At 43.3% G+C, this 18836-nt stretch overlaps 2 protein-coding genes across 3 annotated transcripts in view; one reads left to right on the forward strand and one right to left on the reverse strand.

Moving 5' to 3' along the window:
* NDUFV3 (NADH:ubiquinone oxidoreductase subunit V3) lies at positions 1 to 7794 on the reverse strand. Its single transcript, XM_027448694.3, is given in 5 exon segments — positions 1 to 266; positions 3408 to 4370; positions 7536 to 7614; positions 7616 to 7630; positions 7747 to 7794. Coding segments are annotated over 5 exon segments (1272 nt in total). The 3' UTR covers positions 1 to 99.
* WDR4 (WDR4 tRNA N7-guanosine methyltransferase non-catalytic subunit) overlaps positions 7327 to 18836 on the forward strand; it is a 21349-nt gene continuing 9839 nt past the window's right edge. Inside the window, exons 1-7 of one of the 2 annotated variants that reach the window (XM_072028375.1) lie at positions 7327 to 7666; positions 8145 to 8207; positions 10331 to 10477; positions 12687 to 12843; positions 13592 to 13704; positions 16063 to 16123; positions 17465 to 17563. In XM_072028375.1, coding sequence (XP_071884476.1) covers positions 7587 to 7666; positions 8145 to 8207; positions 10331 to 10477; positions 12687 to 12843; positions 13592 to 13704; positions 16063 to 16123; positions 17465 to 17563 — 720 coding nt within the window. In that variant the 5' untranslated portion in view covers positions 7327 to 7586. Of the gene's footprint in view, positions 7667 to 7880; positions 8021 to 8144; positions 8208 to 10330; positions 10478 to 12686; positions 12844 to 13591; positions 13705 to 16062; positions 16124 to 17464; positions 17564 to 18836 lie in introns of those variants that run through there. The other variant, XM_038172745.2, reaches the window with a different exon arrangement.

The following is an 18836-nucleotide window of genomic DNA, read 5'->3' on the forward strand; positions in this document are numbered from 1 at the left end:
GAAGTTATCACACATTTATTGATTTATAATAGGTTCTACATCAGAGCTAAATAGGTTTTTTATCATATGATCTACACATTTGTTTTAAATGTGGTTCGTTCAGTGCCTTGGTGATGGTCTTCCAGAAGATGGCTGCGGCTGCCTGAATTTTGAGAGAACCACAACAGAATCAATGAAGGTGTACATATTGTACTCGTGATGTTGGAGGTTCTTGTAGGTAGAATTATCAAATTCTTCAGGATCAGGCTGAGCAGCTGCTGCAGGCTCTGTGAAAACAAATAGTAACCGGTGACTATAAAGATGCTACTACAGAGGGCAATATCCTTAATTGCTGAGCCAACCTTCATGTATTTTCAGACCCCACATTCAGGCAATATTTAAAAGAAAAAAGTCAGCAGCAACAACAAAGGGGTAAGTTTAGGATCATACGAGGTGCCAGCAGAACTCAGTAAAGAAGCACAGCAGTATGCAGCAGGGGAATGGGAAATGGTGCAAGTCACCTCATACAGCACAGGGTTTTAAATCCAAACTAGCACCTAATGCTGGGGGAGGACTAGGCAGAACACTCATTTACATTTTGAAGGCATATGTCTGCGTTTCCTGGCTCTTTCACAGTTGCCTTGGTTTTCACTTCAGCCAGAACAGTAGGTGACATTCTTAGCGAGCCAGAAGAGGCAAAGAAGCAGCAGCAACGATATATCATGTCAGACCATGAGATACAGCTATCAGAACTACCTTACAGATTGATTTTTTTTTTTCCATGGGGAAAAGTGACGGAGTTATTAAGATCTTCACAGTTTAATTCCACATGTGGTTATACTGAACAATAATAGATCAAGAGCCTTTGATGAACATTTTCTTTCTCTGAGAAAGAATTAATTGCAGTACAATCTTCTAAACTTTGTAATCAGCTCTTCCTCCTAAAAGAGTAATCTAATAAAGCTATTCAGAACTCCTTACTTCACATTAAAACCAACATTAATTCTTATACTTTTAGAATATTATGCAAATACAGGCAGTACTATTTACATAAAAGGTTCCTGTTATGGGCTGATTTTACAACCAAGGAAATTGCAAGAAATAAAGCTTTATTCCCAATATTAATTTATTCTCATCCTCCCAGAGTTTTAACAATAGGAAAGACATAAGCATAATCTAGTGAAGAGCTTCCTTGTTTAAATTTGCATGTGGTGGCTTATGTTAGATCACATTAAGCTCCTTTTTGTAATGCTACACCCTGCAATAAAAACGCAGGAACTCAGGCAACCGAACACCAGAATTTCCCTTTAATTATGACACAATTACTGCAGTGCAAAATGCTACCAGTTTAAGAGCATGTATGCTTAAAATTCAGCAAGACTTGCTTATAAATTGGCACGGAGTAAGCCCTTGTTTCAGCAAAAACAACGCACAGCCTACAAAAGGAAATACCCCGAGCCCACTGCTCCGTTCCTACTGAGGCGGCTCACAGGAGACACCGCTACACGTATAAAAGCCAGATGATGCTGTCTTGGCTGCAAATAGCCCCAAGAACAAGCAGGCGTAGGCAAGCGTACGTTCAACCTGCAAGAGACAGTTGTTCCAAATTAAGAGACAGATGCTCAGGAAGAAAAGCAGATGGAGTCTCATTTTTCCTGCCCAAATACACTGTACTTGGCTTCTCAAAGGAGAAATTTATCCCTGAGATCATCCTCCCCACACTTCAGACTTCTTCTCTGCTTTCTCCCTTAAAGAGCACGGATTTCACAGGATGTTCTTCCAAAATGAATCAGAGATGTATTTCTGAGTTGCCACGCTGCTATTTTGCTACTTCTTCAGCAGTTCAAGTCAGCAGTTTTTGCTGACTGCTTGGTACTGCCTGCTCTACAAAGCGGATGACATCACCTGAACGCCTAGGTCTGTAAGGAGAATTGCTTCTACATCTTCAGCACGCTTGCTGCAGAGCTTGCAGATGAGCGAAAGAGCACAGAAGGTATCATTAGCTGTGAACATTAAACATGGAAAAGCAGTAGCTGTTTTCAAAGGCGGCCTCAAAAGGGGGAGCAAGATACCCTGAAGACAGCAGTGATGCTGCTGAGCAGCACAGCTAGGTTGCACTCTGCTGCTCTCCTGACACCCAGAGGTGTTTCACCAGCAGTAAAGGAGCGTGAACCCACCCGCACCACCCCGCACAGCCCTGCCACCTCCACAGAGCAAGAGGGCCTCAAAGGCACAAGTGCTTCTTCCAGCATAACCAGGTCTATCAAAAAGGTTTTGCTGCTGGCGTGGCTGCGTATCTGAGACGTGGTTATTTTATACGTCTGCGGGGCAAGCTTGCCACGTGGGCTTAATCTTATTCTGGATTTACAGCACCAGAGTAGGGGAGGCTGTTTCGTACATTGACAAAGTGCCATGATCTCCACCTTGAATCATTAGCACGGTTCAAGACCAAGTCCTCCTACTCGTATTCAAGTCTCTCCATGCCTCTTGTAGTGTGCCCAGAACTGGAGCCAGTGCCCTGGAGTGGTTGCACCAGTGCTGAGAAGGGAGGATCACCTCTCTCCACCTGCTGGTGGCACTCCGAATGCAGCACAGGACACCACCGGGCGTCTTTGCTGCCAGGGCTCGCTGCTGGTTCCACCTGCTGTCCACTAAGATCCCCGGGGCCTCTTCTGCAAGGACGTCACTTGAAGGATGTTATCCCCACAGCTTTACGGAGAAGAATGGTACCACTGCCTAAGCTGGATGCCAAACATGGAAAGTCATAAGAGATCAGGAGAGAGGGGCATTTACTATTGAAATATGCAGAATGAGAGCAGGAAGAAAGTCAACAGGACTGGTGGCAACTAAAAAGGGTAAGTTAATGGAGTGAAGCTAGGGAGAAATCCACCAATCTCAGAACCAACTTCTGTTGCTGGCATTACATTACAATTTCTTGACGTCTCCTGAAATCTGAAGCACTGCAAGAGTTTGGGAAAGAACAGGCAGGAAGGAGAGGGGGAGGGAGAGCTGGATTTAAACAGAAATCAGATGATACCAAATTTAGCTGAGGAAAAAAGCAGCTACCAAATCCTTCTGAGAAAAAAAAAAAAAGAAAAAAAAAAGAAAAGGGAAAGCAAGCTTTGTCATATAAACCCCATGATTTTGTTCATAATCTCGTTTTCATTTTATAAATAACAACTGGCTTGTAAAACTGTAATTACAGCTTCCTTTCACAACATAAGTGCAAACTGAGTGTTATGAAGCTCTTATAACAATTAGTAATGCGTAAGAATTTCTCTTCGAGGAAGTCGCTGCTACACCATTAGCTTCAATACATACAGAGATCAAAGAATCACAAACAGAGAAGATTTGGAAACTATTAAAAAATAAAAACATACACCCTAGCCCAGAAGAATCAACACAGTTCAAACAATGTAAAGGTGTACCCTCTGTTGTGCTGCTTTCTCCAGCTTGGTCACCTGCTTCCTGCACGGTCTCCTCCTTTGTACCCATCACCAACACCGCGCTTTCAGAAGTCTCCTCTTCTTGTTTAGAAGTTACTTCTACTGCTGCTGACTCCCGTGCCTCCTTTACCCTTTTTGCTTCCCCTCCGGACACCAGGTTTGGCTTTTTGTCTTCCTGAGCCACTGGTGGAGCTTTCAGCTGAGTCGTTGCTACCTGGGCTCCAGCGGCCTTTTCCTCCAAAGAATCGGATTTAAGAGTGCTGTCTGCCAGGGCTTGGTGTTCATCCAAGTGTGGTTCTAAGGCCAGCTTCTGCTGATCCGCTTCTTTCGGAGCTGATTTTACGTTGGGGTCTCTTGCCTTGGATTTTGATGTTTTATGACCAACTGGAGTTTTAGAAAACGTCACCTGCTTGATGGTAGATATATCTGGTTCTGTTTTGCTTGGCTTCTTCTTAGCTTCAGATTCTTTGTGGCGTTTCTGGGACAAGTTACCCTTTGGTAGCTTTGATGCATTTGTTGTTACTTTCTCAGAAATTTTGGCAACTCGCCTAGGAAACTCCACTCTGGTTTTAATGGCAGCTTCTGAATCATCATCATCATCTTCTCCTTCAGAATCTGAGCTAGAATCTGAATCTGAGCTGGATGAAGACGAGCTTTCTTCTTCTTCAGCTAATTCTTTCCTCATGCCTCCTCCTCTTGCGACTCTAGTGTGTTTTTCCTCCACAATGGAAGAACCAATTCTGCGCTGAGGAAATGCAACCACAGTTTTTCTTGACATCAACGCTCTCAGATCTTCATCAGAAGGTTTTGAAGCTTCCTTGAGATTAGTACTAGATATTGTCTCACCTTCAGTTGGAGACTCTGAGCTAGAAGACAACGTTTTAGGAAATTCAACTGTTGCCTTCGTGGCTAGCAGCCTGGTGCTTCCCTGAGGTGTCATTACATCTAGGAAACGGCACAAAGAGGATTATCATCGTTATACCTGACATCCCTGTTAATTAATGATCTTAGTCATATCATTTTAACTTTTTGACATGATGTGTCACGAAAAGCAAACTGAAAAGCAAAAACAGCAACATGTGTCAAAAAAGCAAATCGAAATAACTTATTATACTAAATATGGACATTATGAAGCAGAAAGCTTTAAGGCATTTTAAATTAAAGACAACAGAGCTCTAGTTAGCATCGAACAGTTTCTGCTGCTATGATGCTGGAACTCAGGAAATAACACCTTTTGCTCCTTGCTTTGTCAGACCCCTTACAGGAGCTGTTTTTCTCTGTGCTTCAACTCTGCATCAGTGGAAATGCTTTACAGACACACCTTCTTACCTCAGATGAGCATTAAGATAGCTTGTTAGCTGAGCCCTGTTGTTACAGAGACAATATTTGCCAGTGAAGAGGCCAGCAGAGCAGAAGACACAGTAAACAGACACAGCAATAGCCAGCCTTTTGCAATAGTTATCTTTTAAGCAGTAGGGAGGGATGACTCCCAAGGGACTAGTACCAGAGTAAGAGACACCCGAGGCCATACATGGAAGTATTACTCGCTGATGGGTCCACGTGACCTACCAACTGAATTGCATCTAACACAGCTTCACTCAATTTCCCCAAGACTCCATCTCCTCCAGTCTTCACTATCTCCACTTCTTATTTTTAGTCTGAGACCTCTTCATAAAGAAGCGTTAGAAGACTTCCTGGTGCTTCACGGTAGCCTGTCTTTATTTCTTCTCTCCCACAGACACCTTCATTAAGCTGAATTCTCCAGACAAGGAGCAAACTGTTGAAGAGGAAGCAGCAACTTTCAGGCCCTTACGCGGTGTATCAAACACCTCTTAGAAGTCCATGCCAGTGATGTCCTTGAGAGGCTGATCAACAACATGTACTGTTGTTGTTAGAAAAAACAGCAGGACCAAAAGGTCTGGGAGCATATTAAGAAGCCACACCACCATGGAAATTTGCTACAGCAGAGTTGAGTCCATAAGGAGTTGCACCATTTCCAACCTGCAGGGTAATTCAGCAGACTTCCAGTCTATCGTGTGGATATATCTGCACAGTTTGGGAGTCCAGACCTACTGTGCAGGACCGTAAGTTAGATGCAGTTTTCCCCCTTACTAGTATTTTACAGTAATACCTTGTATGACCTAAGGTGATACCGTAAGTAGCGCTGAATAGAAGCAAGTCTTTAGCAATGTTGAACTGAAAACATCACAGAAGAGGCAAATACGTGGAATTAGAAGCAAAGTTATTTAACAAAGGAAATACAGAACTCAGAATACAGCATGGGAAGTGACCTTCAGGGGAAGCCTGCCTGCCTGCTAACAGATGCAGCCAAACACAGCAGCCTGTATAAACTAACACTTGAGAAAGCGTCACTCCAGGCTGAAAAGTTCTTTGAGGAACTGCACAGGGAGAACATAAGAATGCCCAAAGGGAAGACAGACAAGTGAAACCTGCGCAAAAGCTGAAGAAGTGTTAATACTGTGATATCCCAAGAAATCAAGGAGGTAGACAGCATTCAAACTCAGCATTAAGAGGAAGTTTTGCTGCAAAAAAATAGTTTAAACAGTAACGTTTGGAAATGTTGAAAAGGCACATTTCCACTCATAAGCATCAAGCGCAATACAATTGGTACTGACGCTTTAATTAGGGTGTTTCAAACTTTGTATTACCTGATTTGTAGGTGGCTATTGCTAAACTGACTCTGTCAGAAGAACACATCCCAAAAGAGAGTATTATTCCCAAATGGAACAGGGTTGTATCACTAGTATCGTTACTGGAGCATGCTTAAAACACATTCACACTCAGAAAGGTGGCATCCAGAACTTACAGGTCAACTCCCATCACTGACTTCATTAGTAAACATGACCATTTTCTCAGAGCAAAGAAAATGTGTATAGCTTGCTCCAGACAGAATCTGAAAGAGGCAGCTGCATCCTATACATCTTGACTAAACATAATCGTTTGCAAGGAAAGCAGCTGGCTGAAAGAGGTAGACTAATAGGTCTCCTGGCACCTTCTGAAATCAGAGCTGCAGGACAATGAATTTAGAAACTGCTGCTACAAATACAGAGCAAATACGCTTAAAGTAATGCATAAAATAAGTTACAGTAAGAAGCAGTTTGTTATTCAGACAGGCCTACATCAATCTACGCAGAAATGGCTTTCTCAATCCAAGCTTTTATTTGCCTTGGTATTTAAGAGGCAAACATTAGAAGCCAGAAGTCTGCATTCAGCTCCTCTTCCAGTCATCTTTTCAATACCTGTCAACAAGTCTGATTGTTCCCACGTATGGCCCCGTGAAACTGTGCTGTTTAAGCACCTAGATCTTTAATTTGGGATGAAAATACTACTCATTGAACCAACGAGCCTCTGTGTACATCCAAAAGGCATTTTGCACATTATCTTTTCTTTGAAATCTGTGTTTATAGGTTGGTTTCGGTCAGAAGCGGTTCAAATACTCCTGAACGCTGAATGCACTTTGGCAGCCAAACCCAGGCCTACGTCTTACCAGGCTTGCAAACCTACGGGGTTAAGAAGCAGTGGAATTAAAACAAATATAACAGGATGTGGTGCTTCTCCGCAGCCCGGAGCAGATACTCCTGCCTTGGGAGTTTTTCTCTCTTCCACCCAAGCGCACCGCCTTTTGAACCACATCATCCAAGCATTTCAAAAGGCAAAGGGGAATGTCTGAAGGTCAAAACCACACCTCAGTTTAAATAAATAAATAAAGTAATTAATTAATTAATAAACAAAGTACGCTGCTACGCTCATTTCCATCAACCTTGTGGCACCTTGCAAAGCCTGTCTATATGTTAGGACATACACAACGACAACTCCTCGAGCCTGCTCAAGCACGACAGCAGCTCACACATGAAGGGGAAGGCACCCAGGAAGGGCTGTGGGGGTTCCTCAGCTCTTGCAGCCTATTTAGGGTTATTTATCCACAACCCAAGCCCCCCGCGCTGCCAGCGGGGACAGCCCCAGGGGCAGCTAACCGCGCAAGCCCCACCGTGCAGGCAGCTCCCCCCTCGGCCCGCAGGGGCCCGGAGGAAGGCTGTTTTTTGGGTTTGAGGCCGGGACGAGGCTGTGTGGCCGCGGGTGGTGCCTTACTGCTGTCCGCCGGCGTCCCGGAGCCCACCGGCCGGGTGCACAGCGCCGCCGATGAGGGCGCACATCGGGGCGCGGGGGGGGTCCAGCCGCAGCACCTGCAAAACACCAGCCAGCACAGCGCTCACCCGGGGGTCAGCGGAGAGCACTGAGGGTTAAAAAAAAAAAAAAAGGGGTCGGTGGTGGTGGTGGAGGAGCCCCCGGGGCCACTCACCTGGCGGGCGGCCGCCCTTCCACAGCGCAGCAGCGCGGCAGCCGCCATCTTGCGCTGCGCCCTCCGCCCTCCACTGCCCTACCCGGGCGTCATCGCCCCGCGTCCGCCCGCCCGCCCGCCCGCATGGGGCGGCCATGGCGGGCAGCGGCCGAGATGGCGGCGGGGGCAGGCGGCGAGGGGGCGGCGGGCACGGCCCGGCCATGGCGCTGCGAGGGCCGCTCATGGCCGCCGCGGGGGGCGGGAGGCTGCTGGCGGCGCGGTGCAGGGAGCACGGGTCAGTGCGGGGCGCCTCGGGAGCCTTTTATTACAAAATAAAGCAGCTGATGCTCTTAATGCTTAAACTCGGGTTTGGTTTTGTTCCGGTGGTTTTACTCTTGTTTTTTTTTTTTTACTCGCAGGGAAGGTGATCTCTTCGTGTATGATTGCAGCGATGCGGAACAGAAGGCCGTAGAAGAGAAACGGTGAGAAAATAAGTGTAAATGATCCGGTGTTTTCCTAGATGCTGCATCTCTTCCTCAGGTTACGCGAAGATAATTAAACAAAGTCGTGGGATGACTCCTTGGACCAGTGGTCTGTGCTATCCCTGATGGATATACATAGATATTCGTATTTGTGGTTTAATTCAAGAGGGGGGACTGTATACCTGCTCGTTTTTGTTTTAGAGAAGCACCAATGTATAGTCAATGGTTTTGTATGACTTCTGGTAGTCAAGATAATGCTTACAATGCTGCATCTTTTATTAGACTATCTAAGGCAGGAAAAAAGAAACAAAAAACAGTACACAATCTTCCTTCAAGTCTATTTTTTAGGTCATTTTTCCATTCATTTTTTTCAAAAAATGAAGAGGTCTTTTTCTTAGTTTAACTCCAGCCACTGGACACTGTTAGTCCTGTAGGCAGTTTTCTTGTTTTCTGCTAAACTTGTATCAAGATCTGGTAGCCTTAACCCTAGCACTTCTTAAAGCAGAGAACGATGTAGGTTTAGGACTTAAAACAGTTTCCTTCTTCTCAGCCTTTTTCTTTCTCACCGTGGAGCAGAAAGAAACCTAAAACCTGCATCCCGATTACAAAAAGTCCTTATTTATTTCAAGGAGGCTGGAACTATTAAGAAGTTACTGTCTATAAATGTACACTTCGCTTGAATTCTGTGTTCTGAAGAATTTTCATGGGTTGATGGAACCTGGTGCGGTGGACTGTGCACCGTCCAGGAATAAGCAATCTGGAAAGCAGGATTCCTGTCCTAATTTGGGTGCAGCAAAGTCCTGTGTCTTGTCTGTACTAATCAGCACAAACTCAGGGCAGGTCCTCGTGTGGTTCCAAGCATGGTCACTGCTGCCATCAGGGCCATGCACTGTCCTGTACTGCAAAGTGGAGACATCTTAGAAAAAATTTAGGTATAAATGTAGTCCTGGCTGTTTAGATTGCATCCTCTTTAGTTTAGAAGAATGGTTTATCTTACTTGAAGCAGCTTTTATGTATGGCATAAAACTGTATAGTGAGGCTGTACTGTTTAAAACCCTAGCTAATAATTGTCTTCAGCTGGTGCTCATATTGTGTGGTGCTCAGTAGTGATACCAAACCTAGAGGGAGTGACAGATGTGCTTAAGAGAGGGCTCCTCTTCTGAGGGATCTCAGCACCTTGGGGAAACAGGCTGTGAGGAGCCTCATGAGATTTATCAAAGGCAAATGCAGAAGTCACATGGTCTGAACTTGGGTAGACCTGTGCGGTGTCAAGAGTTGGACTTGATGATCCTTAAGGGTCCCTTCCAACTCAGGATATTCTATGATTCTATGATTCTATGATAAGTGTATACCTGGGCTGGACTAACCCTGGGCAGGGGAGCAAGATAAGGTTGGCTCTACAACCTCTCTGCATCGTGTTAAGCTCACCAGGCTTTGTTAGGAGCGGTGTAAAGCCGGTGGAAACCATTCTTCTTTTCTCTGGCATTTGTGAGTCCTGCAGTTTCGTGTCCAGTGTTGGGCCCTGGGGAACAAGAAAGGCATGGATGGGCTGGAGCTAATCCAGCAATGGGCCACCGAGGTGGTCGGGGCCTGAACCATGTGGTGTGTGAGGACAGACTGAGAGAATGTTTCTTCTTCAACCTGGAGAATAAAATGCTAAGGGAAGGCTTGTTGCTGTTGGCATTGAAACAGAAGTGGAGGTGAAGCGCATCCCTGGAGGTGTTCAGGGCCAGGTTGGATGGGGCTTGGTCAAACTGATGCAGTGGGTGGCACCCCTGCTCATGGCAGGGGGTTGGAACTGGGTGTCTTTTAAGGTCCCTTCCAACCCAAACCATTCTAAGGGTCTGTGAAGCACAGCTTTCTTTAAAAAAAACAAACAACAACACACACACACAAAAAAAAAAAAAAAAAGTACTGCTGGCTTCTAAGGTGCGAGTACAATCCCTATACCTTTGCATTAATGTTCAAGCTGGCTTAACATTTTAAGCTGAAATCCAACTTCAAGCATTGTACTTCGTTCTTCATACTCCTTCTTGCTGGTGCTGTAAGAACAACCTTTTCTAAATGATTTCAGAACCTATGTTTCAGGTTGTGAGCTCTTTTTCTCCCCTTCTCTTTACTAGGCAGGACGGACAATCAACAGATAAAGGAAGCGATGACATCCTAGCTTTTGCCTTCTCCCCATCAGGAGATTATTTTGTCTTGACAGATGACAACAAACGTCTGATTCTGTTTCGTACTAAGCCTTCCTGGGAATGCATTAGCATCAGGTAAGGCAGCAGGATGTTGCTTGTCTCTTCGTAATGGGGCTATGGCTGATTAAATTAGACCTATAAAATAGCAAATTCATGCATCCCAAGTACTGCTATTGCTAAGCTTTCTCTTTTTTATCCCCCATTGTACTTAAGTATATTTAATGATCTTGGGAATTTGTATTGTTGGCCGGGAAAAGGATAATCTCTTGTTTATTCCAGAAGATAGCATTTGCATCTTTAAGAACTGAAACTTTACTCGCTCCTAGTGAATGCTGCGGTTGGGTCTTGCAGAGTGATACTGAGCAGTTCAATGAATGCACTGTCTGGTTCTGTTGATTAGGAGGAGAAGATATTTTAGGGAATATGTGAGCTCAAAAGCATATTTTTAGAGCTACTGCACACTTCCTTCTGTAGTGTAGTTCTCTTGAGAAAACTGTGGCTGTCCACCAGAGGTCCTCCAGTTACAAGTTTTTCATTGCTGCTTGTAACGATCCTCTGTTTAAAAAAAAAAAAAAAAAAAGGACTGTGAAGGACTTCCTGAGAAGGTAAGTCACCATGTAAGGTCTCTGCTTCTGGTGATCTTGATGAATGCAAGGCCCTGGTTGCAAAATAATACAAAATGGGGTTTTACTCAGCTTGGCTGTGTGTGTAGGGTACGTGACAGACCTTTGCTGGGTTAACCAGCATTGCAGTGAGTAATTGCTGGCAAAACCAGAAACGACAAGTTATGTTCAATGTGCATGCTCTTGCTGCTGCCCTGCTGCTCTAACCCGTTATTCCTGCCTGTAAGATGCCATTGGATAATTGCTGGATAGTTTTGTTTTCTGCTAGAAAGCCAGCTAGAATCAGAGCTGGATTTTTGGGAATGTTGCTATGTCCTGTTAGGAAACTGGGAATACAGGCAAAAGGGTCTCTGGGGGTTGGGGGGGAAAGAATGCCAAAGTTGAGCTAGGTAACTTGTGGTAGTTTTATGGCAAGCTGTATTAAAGGTTTCACACCTTCAATATAATTTAATTTAAAGGTAGCTTTCCTAATTTAATATAATTTAATTTAATGCTAGCTCTCCTAATAAGCTTGTTTCAGACGAGGGGAACTTTCGGATCTGTCTCTAAGTCAAAGGCAGTACAGCTAAACTCGGAATAAGACTTCTTGTTAGCAAGGTATCCTGTTTGGACACTGTGCTGCCTGAGCCTGCCATGTGTTAGTAGGCATTCGTGTCCTATATATTTTCCCATTGTTACGGTACTCCTTTACACAGTCACTAAAATGTATTAGAATTGGTATCTGTCTACCTGGAGTGCAGCATGTTGTTCTTTTGCCTCCAGAGGTCACTACATTTCAGAGTAGGTGAATAGAAATGGCCATTCTCTATGATCCCCGTTATTGGCAGTCATGTATCGACGCTTTCAGGACATGGAGAGGTTTGGAAAAGAGGTGTTTCGAAACTGAAAGAATAATAGTGATAACAACAGCTGTTAATTTGCAGAAACTTTCTTCAGAGTAATTGTGATTAAACCTATTGCAACACTTTGTTTTCTGACCTGTGTGGTCTTTAAATTTATCTGGAAAGCTATTGGAAAAACATTACCTGCTACACTACTACTGGAACAATAAAATACTGGATGATGATGTGGGAAAGTCAAAGTTCCAGTTCAGGGTTTTTTGCCTGGAGAAGATACCCTGAGACTGTATCTCCCTGTGCATGTGAGGAGGAAGAGTTTGTAAAGCTCACAGAGGACTTTGTTTTACAGTACAAAGTGGCAGCTGGAGAAATAGCCTCACTGCAGTTTTTACCCGTGTTGCTGCAAAATAGTTGTACTAGGAGACCTCCTGCCTGGCTTTCTCTTTTCCACGTGTTTAGGCTGTATTTTTATTAAAGAGAACACAAAGTCTACCAGGCTTTCTTTAAAGCACTGGCAGGCTGCCTAGTCAGATGCTCCATTGAGAATGTAGCAAGCTAAATGCAAACAAGCAGCTCTAATGCTTCACCTTTTTTCTCCCACCTTTCAGGTGTTTTCTGTCATACAGTTTGTTGATCCAAGAGGTCTCAAAAGTGCTGTTTGCCTCTGCACACCTTACTGTAACATTATTCTCATTGCTGCTGTATTAAGAATGTGGCATCTAACAGGTTTTTGTCTAGTCTGTCTTGGTCTGTTTAACTGGCTCTGAATCCAGACTTGCTGAAGTTCCCATGCATGTTCAAACTGTGCCATTTTTCTTTCAGGTCTGTGAATAGGAGATGCACGTCCCTCGTTATTACAGCTGCTGAGGATAAGATTCTGGTTGCAGACAAATCTGGTGATGTCTATTCTTACTCAATAACAGAGCCACAAGCAGAAGGCAAGCTTGAACTGGGGCACTTGTCTATGGTACTGGATGTGGTAAGTGTGCCTCCATGTAGTTGCTGTGCAAACCTGCATTGCATTCCTAGTTAGAGTACAATAGTTCAGTTGGAAGAGGCTTAAAAAAAATACAAAATAAATATTAAGTCCAGCTACTTGACCACTTCAGGGCTAAAACTTGCATTCAAGTTCTTTCATTGTTGCTTTGTCCCGACTTTGGGTGTTGTTGTGTTTTTTGTTTGTCGGTTCTTGGTTTTTTTCTTCTTGAAGAGTTTCTACTTCCTTTAGGTATAAATGACACACATGGTTTGGATTTCTTCTTGCTGATTTTGGAAAGGAAGCAAGTATATGGGTTGTCTATTCTGGGAGTGTGACTGTTCAAAAATTCTTGGTGTTACAGCCACAGAAGACTTGGAGATGGGGTGCATACGGCAATTCACCCAGACTGTCATGTCAGTTTAGCTCTTCAGTGTGATAACTTTCTAACTTTTGGAGATACAGTGGGACTTCTGCTGTAGTGCTGGAGCTCAGAGGCTTTCACGGGACTCAGCAGTCTGTGCTGCTTGTCTTAGTGAGAGACAAAGTTGCTGTCATTAGGCTTATGCTCTCTTGATGTCATCAAGATTTATGCTTCTGTTGTAGGTGGAAATTTATGGTTTAACACTTGCACCTGCAATTCAGAGTCAAGAAAAATGGATAATCTACTGCTTCTCTCTTCTGGTTAGGAAAAAGTGTGTTAAAACAACCGTTGAACTGCTGGGTGCTAAAACTCTCCTTTTACCAACAGGCACTGAGCCCTGACGACCGCTATATATTAACTGCGGATAGAGATGAGAAGATCAGAGTGAGTTTGACTAAAGCTCCTTATAACATTGTCTCCTACTGCTTGGGACACAAAGAGTAAGTTCACTGTGTGCAGTTTGTCAGTGTGCCTCAATGGATTAAATGCCCAAATCATATCAAACATCAGGTCTGGGTTACAAAGACTCCAGAGCCTGGGGGTTGTCAGCTCAAGACAGGCTTAATCCTAGGAAATGAGAAGCTTTGTGGTCTGAACAGCCACTAATCTAATGGCAACTTGATGCAGAGTGTGGAGATCAGACTTGGAGGTTCCGTGGTAATACTAGTTAAAAAAAATAAAAATCCAAACAAATAACAACAGCACTCTTTCTGCATGGATGTTAGACTGTAGTGAGCTAGGGGCTATAAAATGGTGCCGTAAAATAAATCCCAGGAATCATGCTTTATTAATGTAGTTTCCCGGTCTTTCTAGCAGCTGAGAAAAGGAGCGTTTTTTTGAGACTGTTCTGTTGCTGTGGGCAAAAACACTTCTACATGTAGAAGGGTATGTAGAAGATATGTCATCGGGGATATTCCTGTAAAACTTCATGTTGCCATGGTGCCTAATAAAATACAGGTTTCCCTCTGTACAAAAAAAATGTCAGAAAGGATGCTCTTTCCCTTCCCTTAATTTCTTCTTCATGAAGTGAAGGTCCTTTTATTACAGTGATCTGAACAGGAGAAGGTGGCAAGGCAACCTGCTACCTACACTGACATGATTCAGGTGCGCTCTGACCTACTGGGAGACCAACAGGGGATGTCCTCTAGCTGGTGTGTCATTGCTAGCCTCCAGGACGGACTGTACTCTCCCTTTTCTTCTCAGTAGCTCTCCCACGAAGAAGACTCAAATGGCAAATAGACTTTAAAAGTTCCTCTATATTTTACTTCTTAAAATGTTTGTCAGTTGTGCTATTTTCAAAGTCTCGAGTTTGCCCTCCTTCTCTATATAGTTTTTGTGGACTTTTGGAGGTTTTTTCGTTGTTGAGGGGTCATGCAGTCCTGTTGTCTTATCCGCTGCTAAATTTTGAAGTCCACAGCAACGAGGTAGCAAAGAAGACACAACCCTGCATAGGGCACAGAACACATTTAACTCTCCTTGGCTGGCTGCTGACTTAACTTACCCAGCAAGGTTTTTTAATAGTGCATTTAGGACACAGACTAATTTGGGGTACCAGTCTGATTTAAATAACATCATTTGGTAGTCTAACCTGTGTAGACCTGGCGTAGTGTAACAGCAACAGGCTGCTCATGTCAAAGGTCTCAGTAGTCTTTGATCAGGTAGGTTTCTATAGCATATTTACACAGCCACGTCTGATCTTTCCACCTACTACGTACACAGGTGTACTTTATAATGAACAGGGCTTGATACTCAGAAAGACATTTTTATACTGGGACTGTTGTGTCCATGCAGGGAGTTCATCAGTGGCCACACAGTGGAAAGGCACTTAGCGTAAATTTGTTGATACACAAGTAAAAAATCAATCTTTAAAAAAGGAATGAATAAGTAAAGGATTACATAAATCAGCTGTTGCTCCTGTCTTGTTTCACAGTCCTGGATTTTCTTAGTTTGGTGGGGTGTGTGGTGATCCTTGTTGGATCCGTTATGCCTCCATGTGCTGCTATTGCTGTTTTGTCATGGAAGTTTGTCATTGTAGTGACCCAAATCTCTTTTTTTTTTTTTTCCTTTCTGTTTTTTAATGGCCTTAAAGTTACGCCTTTTTTCAAAAGCAAGACAGTCCCACTCAGGTACTGTTCTGCTCAGGGCACTGCGTTTTATGTTGCTGAGCTCTAAGATAATAATAAACTCTAGAAGTTGAGGTCCTTGTTACTCAACACAGACAAGAGAATGTAAACATAGCAATATTACATGCTTCTGAAAAACAAGCTTTCTGTCTGAATGCAGACACTGGTGGTAAATTGCCACATGCTTGCTTTAAAAATTTGTAAAAGATTGAGTGTTCTCCAACTGTGATGGGAGAGAGGTGGTAGCTGAAAGCTGAGTCATCACTGTTGAAGTGTTTTAAAAGCATCTGTTGATTTGTGGTTTTAATCTACATCATGAATTGAGGAAGGGGAGCCATGCTATCACAGTAAATCTATCTGCATTGGCTTTTTTTTTTTTTTTTTTTTGCCTAAATACTAATGTTTTCATTTGGGAAGGAGTCAGTAGAATGCTTTGAGTGCAGGTGGGGAAAATTATTATTTTGTTAAGTGGATCAGTAGTTTGAGTAGTGTATATACTGTACCCAGGTACTGTAGAAATACTTTTTCCTTCTCTAAAATGGCTCATTTGGAGAACTTTTTTTTTTTTTTATTAGAAGATTCTCTTTAAAATCAGTGTTTTTTTCTCATTATATGTGTTTAAAGATCCCAGAGTGTCATGCAAGAGAGCTCATAATTTGACTTCTTTCCCTTTAGGTTTGTAAGCAGAATATTGGCAGTACCCAACTATCCTGATCTGCTGTTGTCTGCTTCTGGGGTACGTATTGCAATTTCTTCCAAAAAATATTTTTCTTGGAAGTTTAGACTTTAAAACCATTGTCTGCCTGTGTTTTCCCCCAAGTCCCCTGGGACGCTCAGTGTAATTTCTCATGGCTTCCAGCTTGCCTTCTCTCCCCCTCCTTTCCTTTCTTAGCTTTCTTTTCAGTGTTTAGTCATTCTATTGCTGGAGCATAAAAGCCATTTACAACGTTTATAGTGAAGCTAGCTTCTTATTAGGATCTTCAGGATGGAGAAATTGCCAAGTCCTCGCTATTTCTTGATCATTAACTCTTGCTTTGGAGCACAGACAAATTCTAATCATTGGACTGTTTAAACAACTTTGAGGCAAATGAATATTATGCCAGCCTGCCATGATAATGAGCATCTTAAGAATTAATGGCCTTAGAATCCAAGCTTTTTTTTTTTTACGGGTTTTGAGATGAGAAATCTGTTCCCTCTTCACTCTCCCACTTGCTTTCCCCTGTGAGACTTATTCTGAAGTATGTCCTCATAGTATGTCTAGTGCATGTTGTGTAGAGATTGTCATCCGAGCACTGTATAGTACTGCACTGCAATTGAAGAAGTGAGTGTTTTCACCCCTGTCAATCCTTTTCTTAAATTGGTGGGATCCTTTTGTCTTGCCAGACCTGTAGAGGTTTGAGCAACCTGTAAAGAGCAGATGGAGTTGATCTAAAAGAAGGGAAACAATAGTCTTTGTATCCCAGACTTCCAGAACTGCGTAGGAAGAAGGTAATATTTTCTGTGAAGATTGTAGTAATTCTTAGCATTCGGTTTCAACTGCTGCTCTTGCTTCACTAGGGCTCTTGTCTCTCGTTCCTCTCATCCTTCTGTAAGCAACTGTACCATTAGTGCTGTGTGGCTCTGTTTCATTCTTAGCAAGTTCTCTGGAAAAACAGTCACTGAAGAGAGGTGTTTAGCTTCTCTCCAGGAGGTTACCAAATCAAATGAGAACTTGGGTGATAACAGGAGCAGGGGTGGAGAAGGGCAACCAGAAAGAATTGCTACTAAGATGTTCATCACAGTATTGCTGTGCTATTTGTGCTATAGGAGACGGACTTGAAATGTGCTCTTGCAGCTACACAATTTCCACTTCAAAGGGAAAATTAAAGTTAGCATGATTGAATAATTTAGAATTGAGGGGGGAAATTATGTTAATTAAAATGCTTTATCTGCAGCTTGAGGTCTTAACTAAGTGACTATTTAGCAACTTCTGTGAGAAGCTCTTCAGGGAAATAGGGTTTAGCTGTAGGCCACAAGTGGCCACTCTTTGCCTGAGGAACTGCTGGTAATCAACTTGTGTTTGCTTCAATCTGCCCAGGATGGCACTCTGAGACTTTGGCACTATAAAAGCGGGGACGAAGTATACTGCTGCCATCTAAGCAGTGTCTGTGGGCCTGATGCAACCAAAACAGACCAGGTATGGCTGTGTGATAAGCTGTGTGTGTGTCAATGCTTTTGCTGTTCTCTGGATCCTTGCGACTCCCAAAAGTGTTTGTCGCATTTTCATAGGAGTGCCTCCTTTCTGCCAGTGGGTTTGGAAGTTACATAAGACCTAGAAATTATTACAACAGCCTGGGATTAGGGGGAAGGAAGAAAGTCCCTTACATTCTTGCATGCGTTTCTAAAAATGCTAAACAGTGACTAAAAGCAGCTGTTCATAATTCTTGCAAAATACAAGTTCTGCAAACCAAAACAAACCTTCACTTAATAACTTCAGAAAACACAAATGCCTTAATCTCTTAGCCAGAGAATATCCTGTAGCACTGGAAAAATCTAAGAAATCAACCCGTTTTTAAAATGCTTAAATTGCAACTTGAGCAAAGCTTTACATTCTCTCAGAGCAAGAAGAAGCTTTGTAATGCTTGTAACCAGTTACCTGAAATGTTACCGTCTGGTGGGATCAAGCTGCTAGGATTGTTTTGGGTTGTTTTGAAGCTGGGCAGTGTCCAAAACAGAAATGTCTGAGTCACAGGTGAAAATTGAATACCCCAGGATCAATGCTTCTACTGCAGCCTGCTCAGGCTGCTAATGTGGCACGCGTTGGATGTGAGCAGTGGTTCCAGCAGTGCTTGATCTCTCCTTCTGTTACCCCTTGTCACGTGGAACAGCATGGCAAATTGGCAGTGAAATGCACTTGTTCTTGTCCCTCACACCTACATTATATTAAGCCAGGTGCTAATCTGTGGAGTTATTTAAGGGTTGTTTGTCTTACCGCCCATCCTTTTGGGTGCTTTGTTTGTTTGTTTGTTTTAAACATGAATCTCTAACAATCTTTGTCTTTGAAGACCAGGGTTGTTTCCTTGTTGTTGGGGAATGGGAAGCCTATCTCCATTTATAGCTGTTGAGACCAAAACGCCGCAGAATTCATATCCAGGCCGAAATGTCATTAAACAGTTGTCTTTCTTCCCTAGCATTTTGCTGTTGTTTTGGTCAGCCGAAGTCTGCTGTGCTGTGCCTCTCCCAGCAGACAGGAACTAGGGATCTCTCAGAGGTTCCTTGCTGTCCACGTAGGTCTGGCCTGATCTTTTTAGTGGGATTCCCAGTTACTGAACTGGGAGCACAACACGTGGAAGAACCCCATTCCTAGCGACAGACCTAACAACTCAAGTTTGTTTGTTTGTTTGTTTTTCTGAGCAAAAGACATCAGCAGGGCTGTTTTAGTGTTGGGATAATAACGTGTAACTTTCATT

Source organism: Anas platyrhynchos, chromosome 1 (genome assembly GCF_047663525.1).
Source record: "Anas platyrhynchos isolate ZD024472 breed Pekin duck chromosome 1, IASCAAS_PekinDuck_T2T, whole genome shotgun sequence".
Taxonomy (NCBI): Eukaryota; Metazoa; Chordata; class Aves; order Anseriformes; family Anatidae; genus Anas; species Anas platyrhynchos.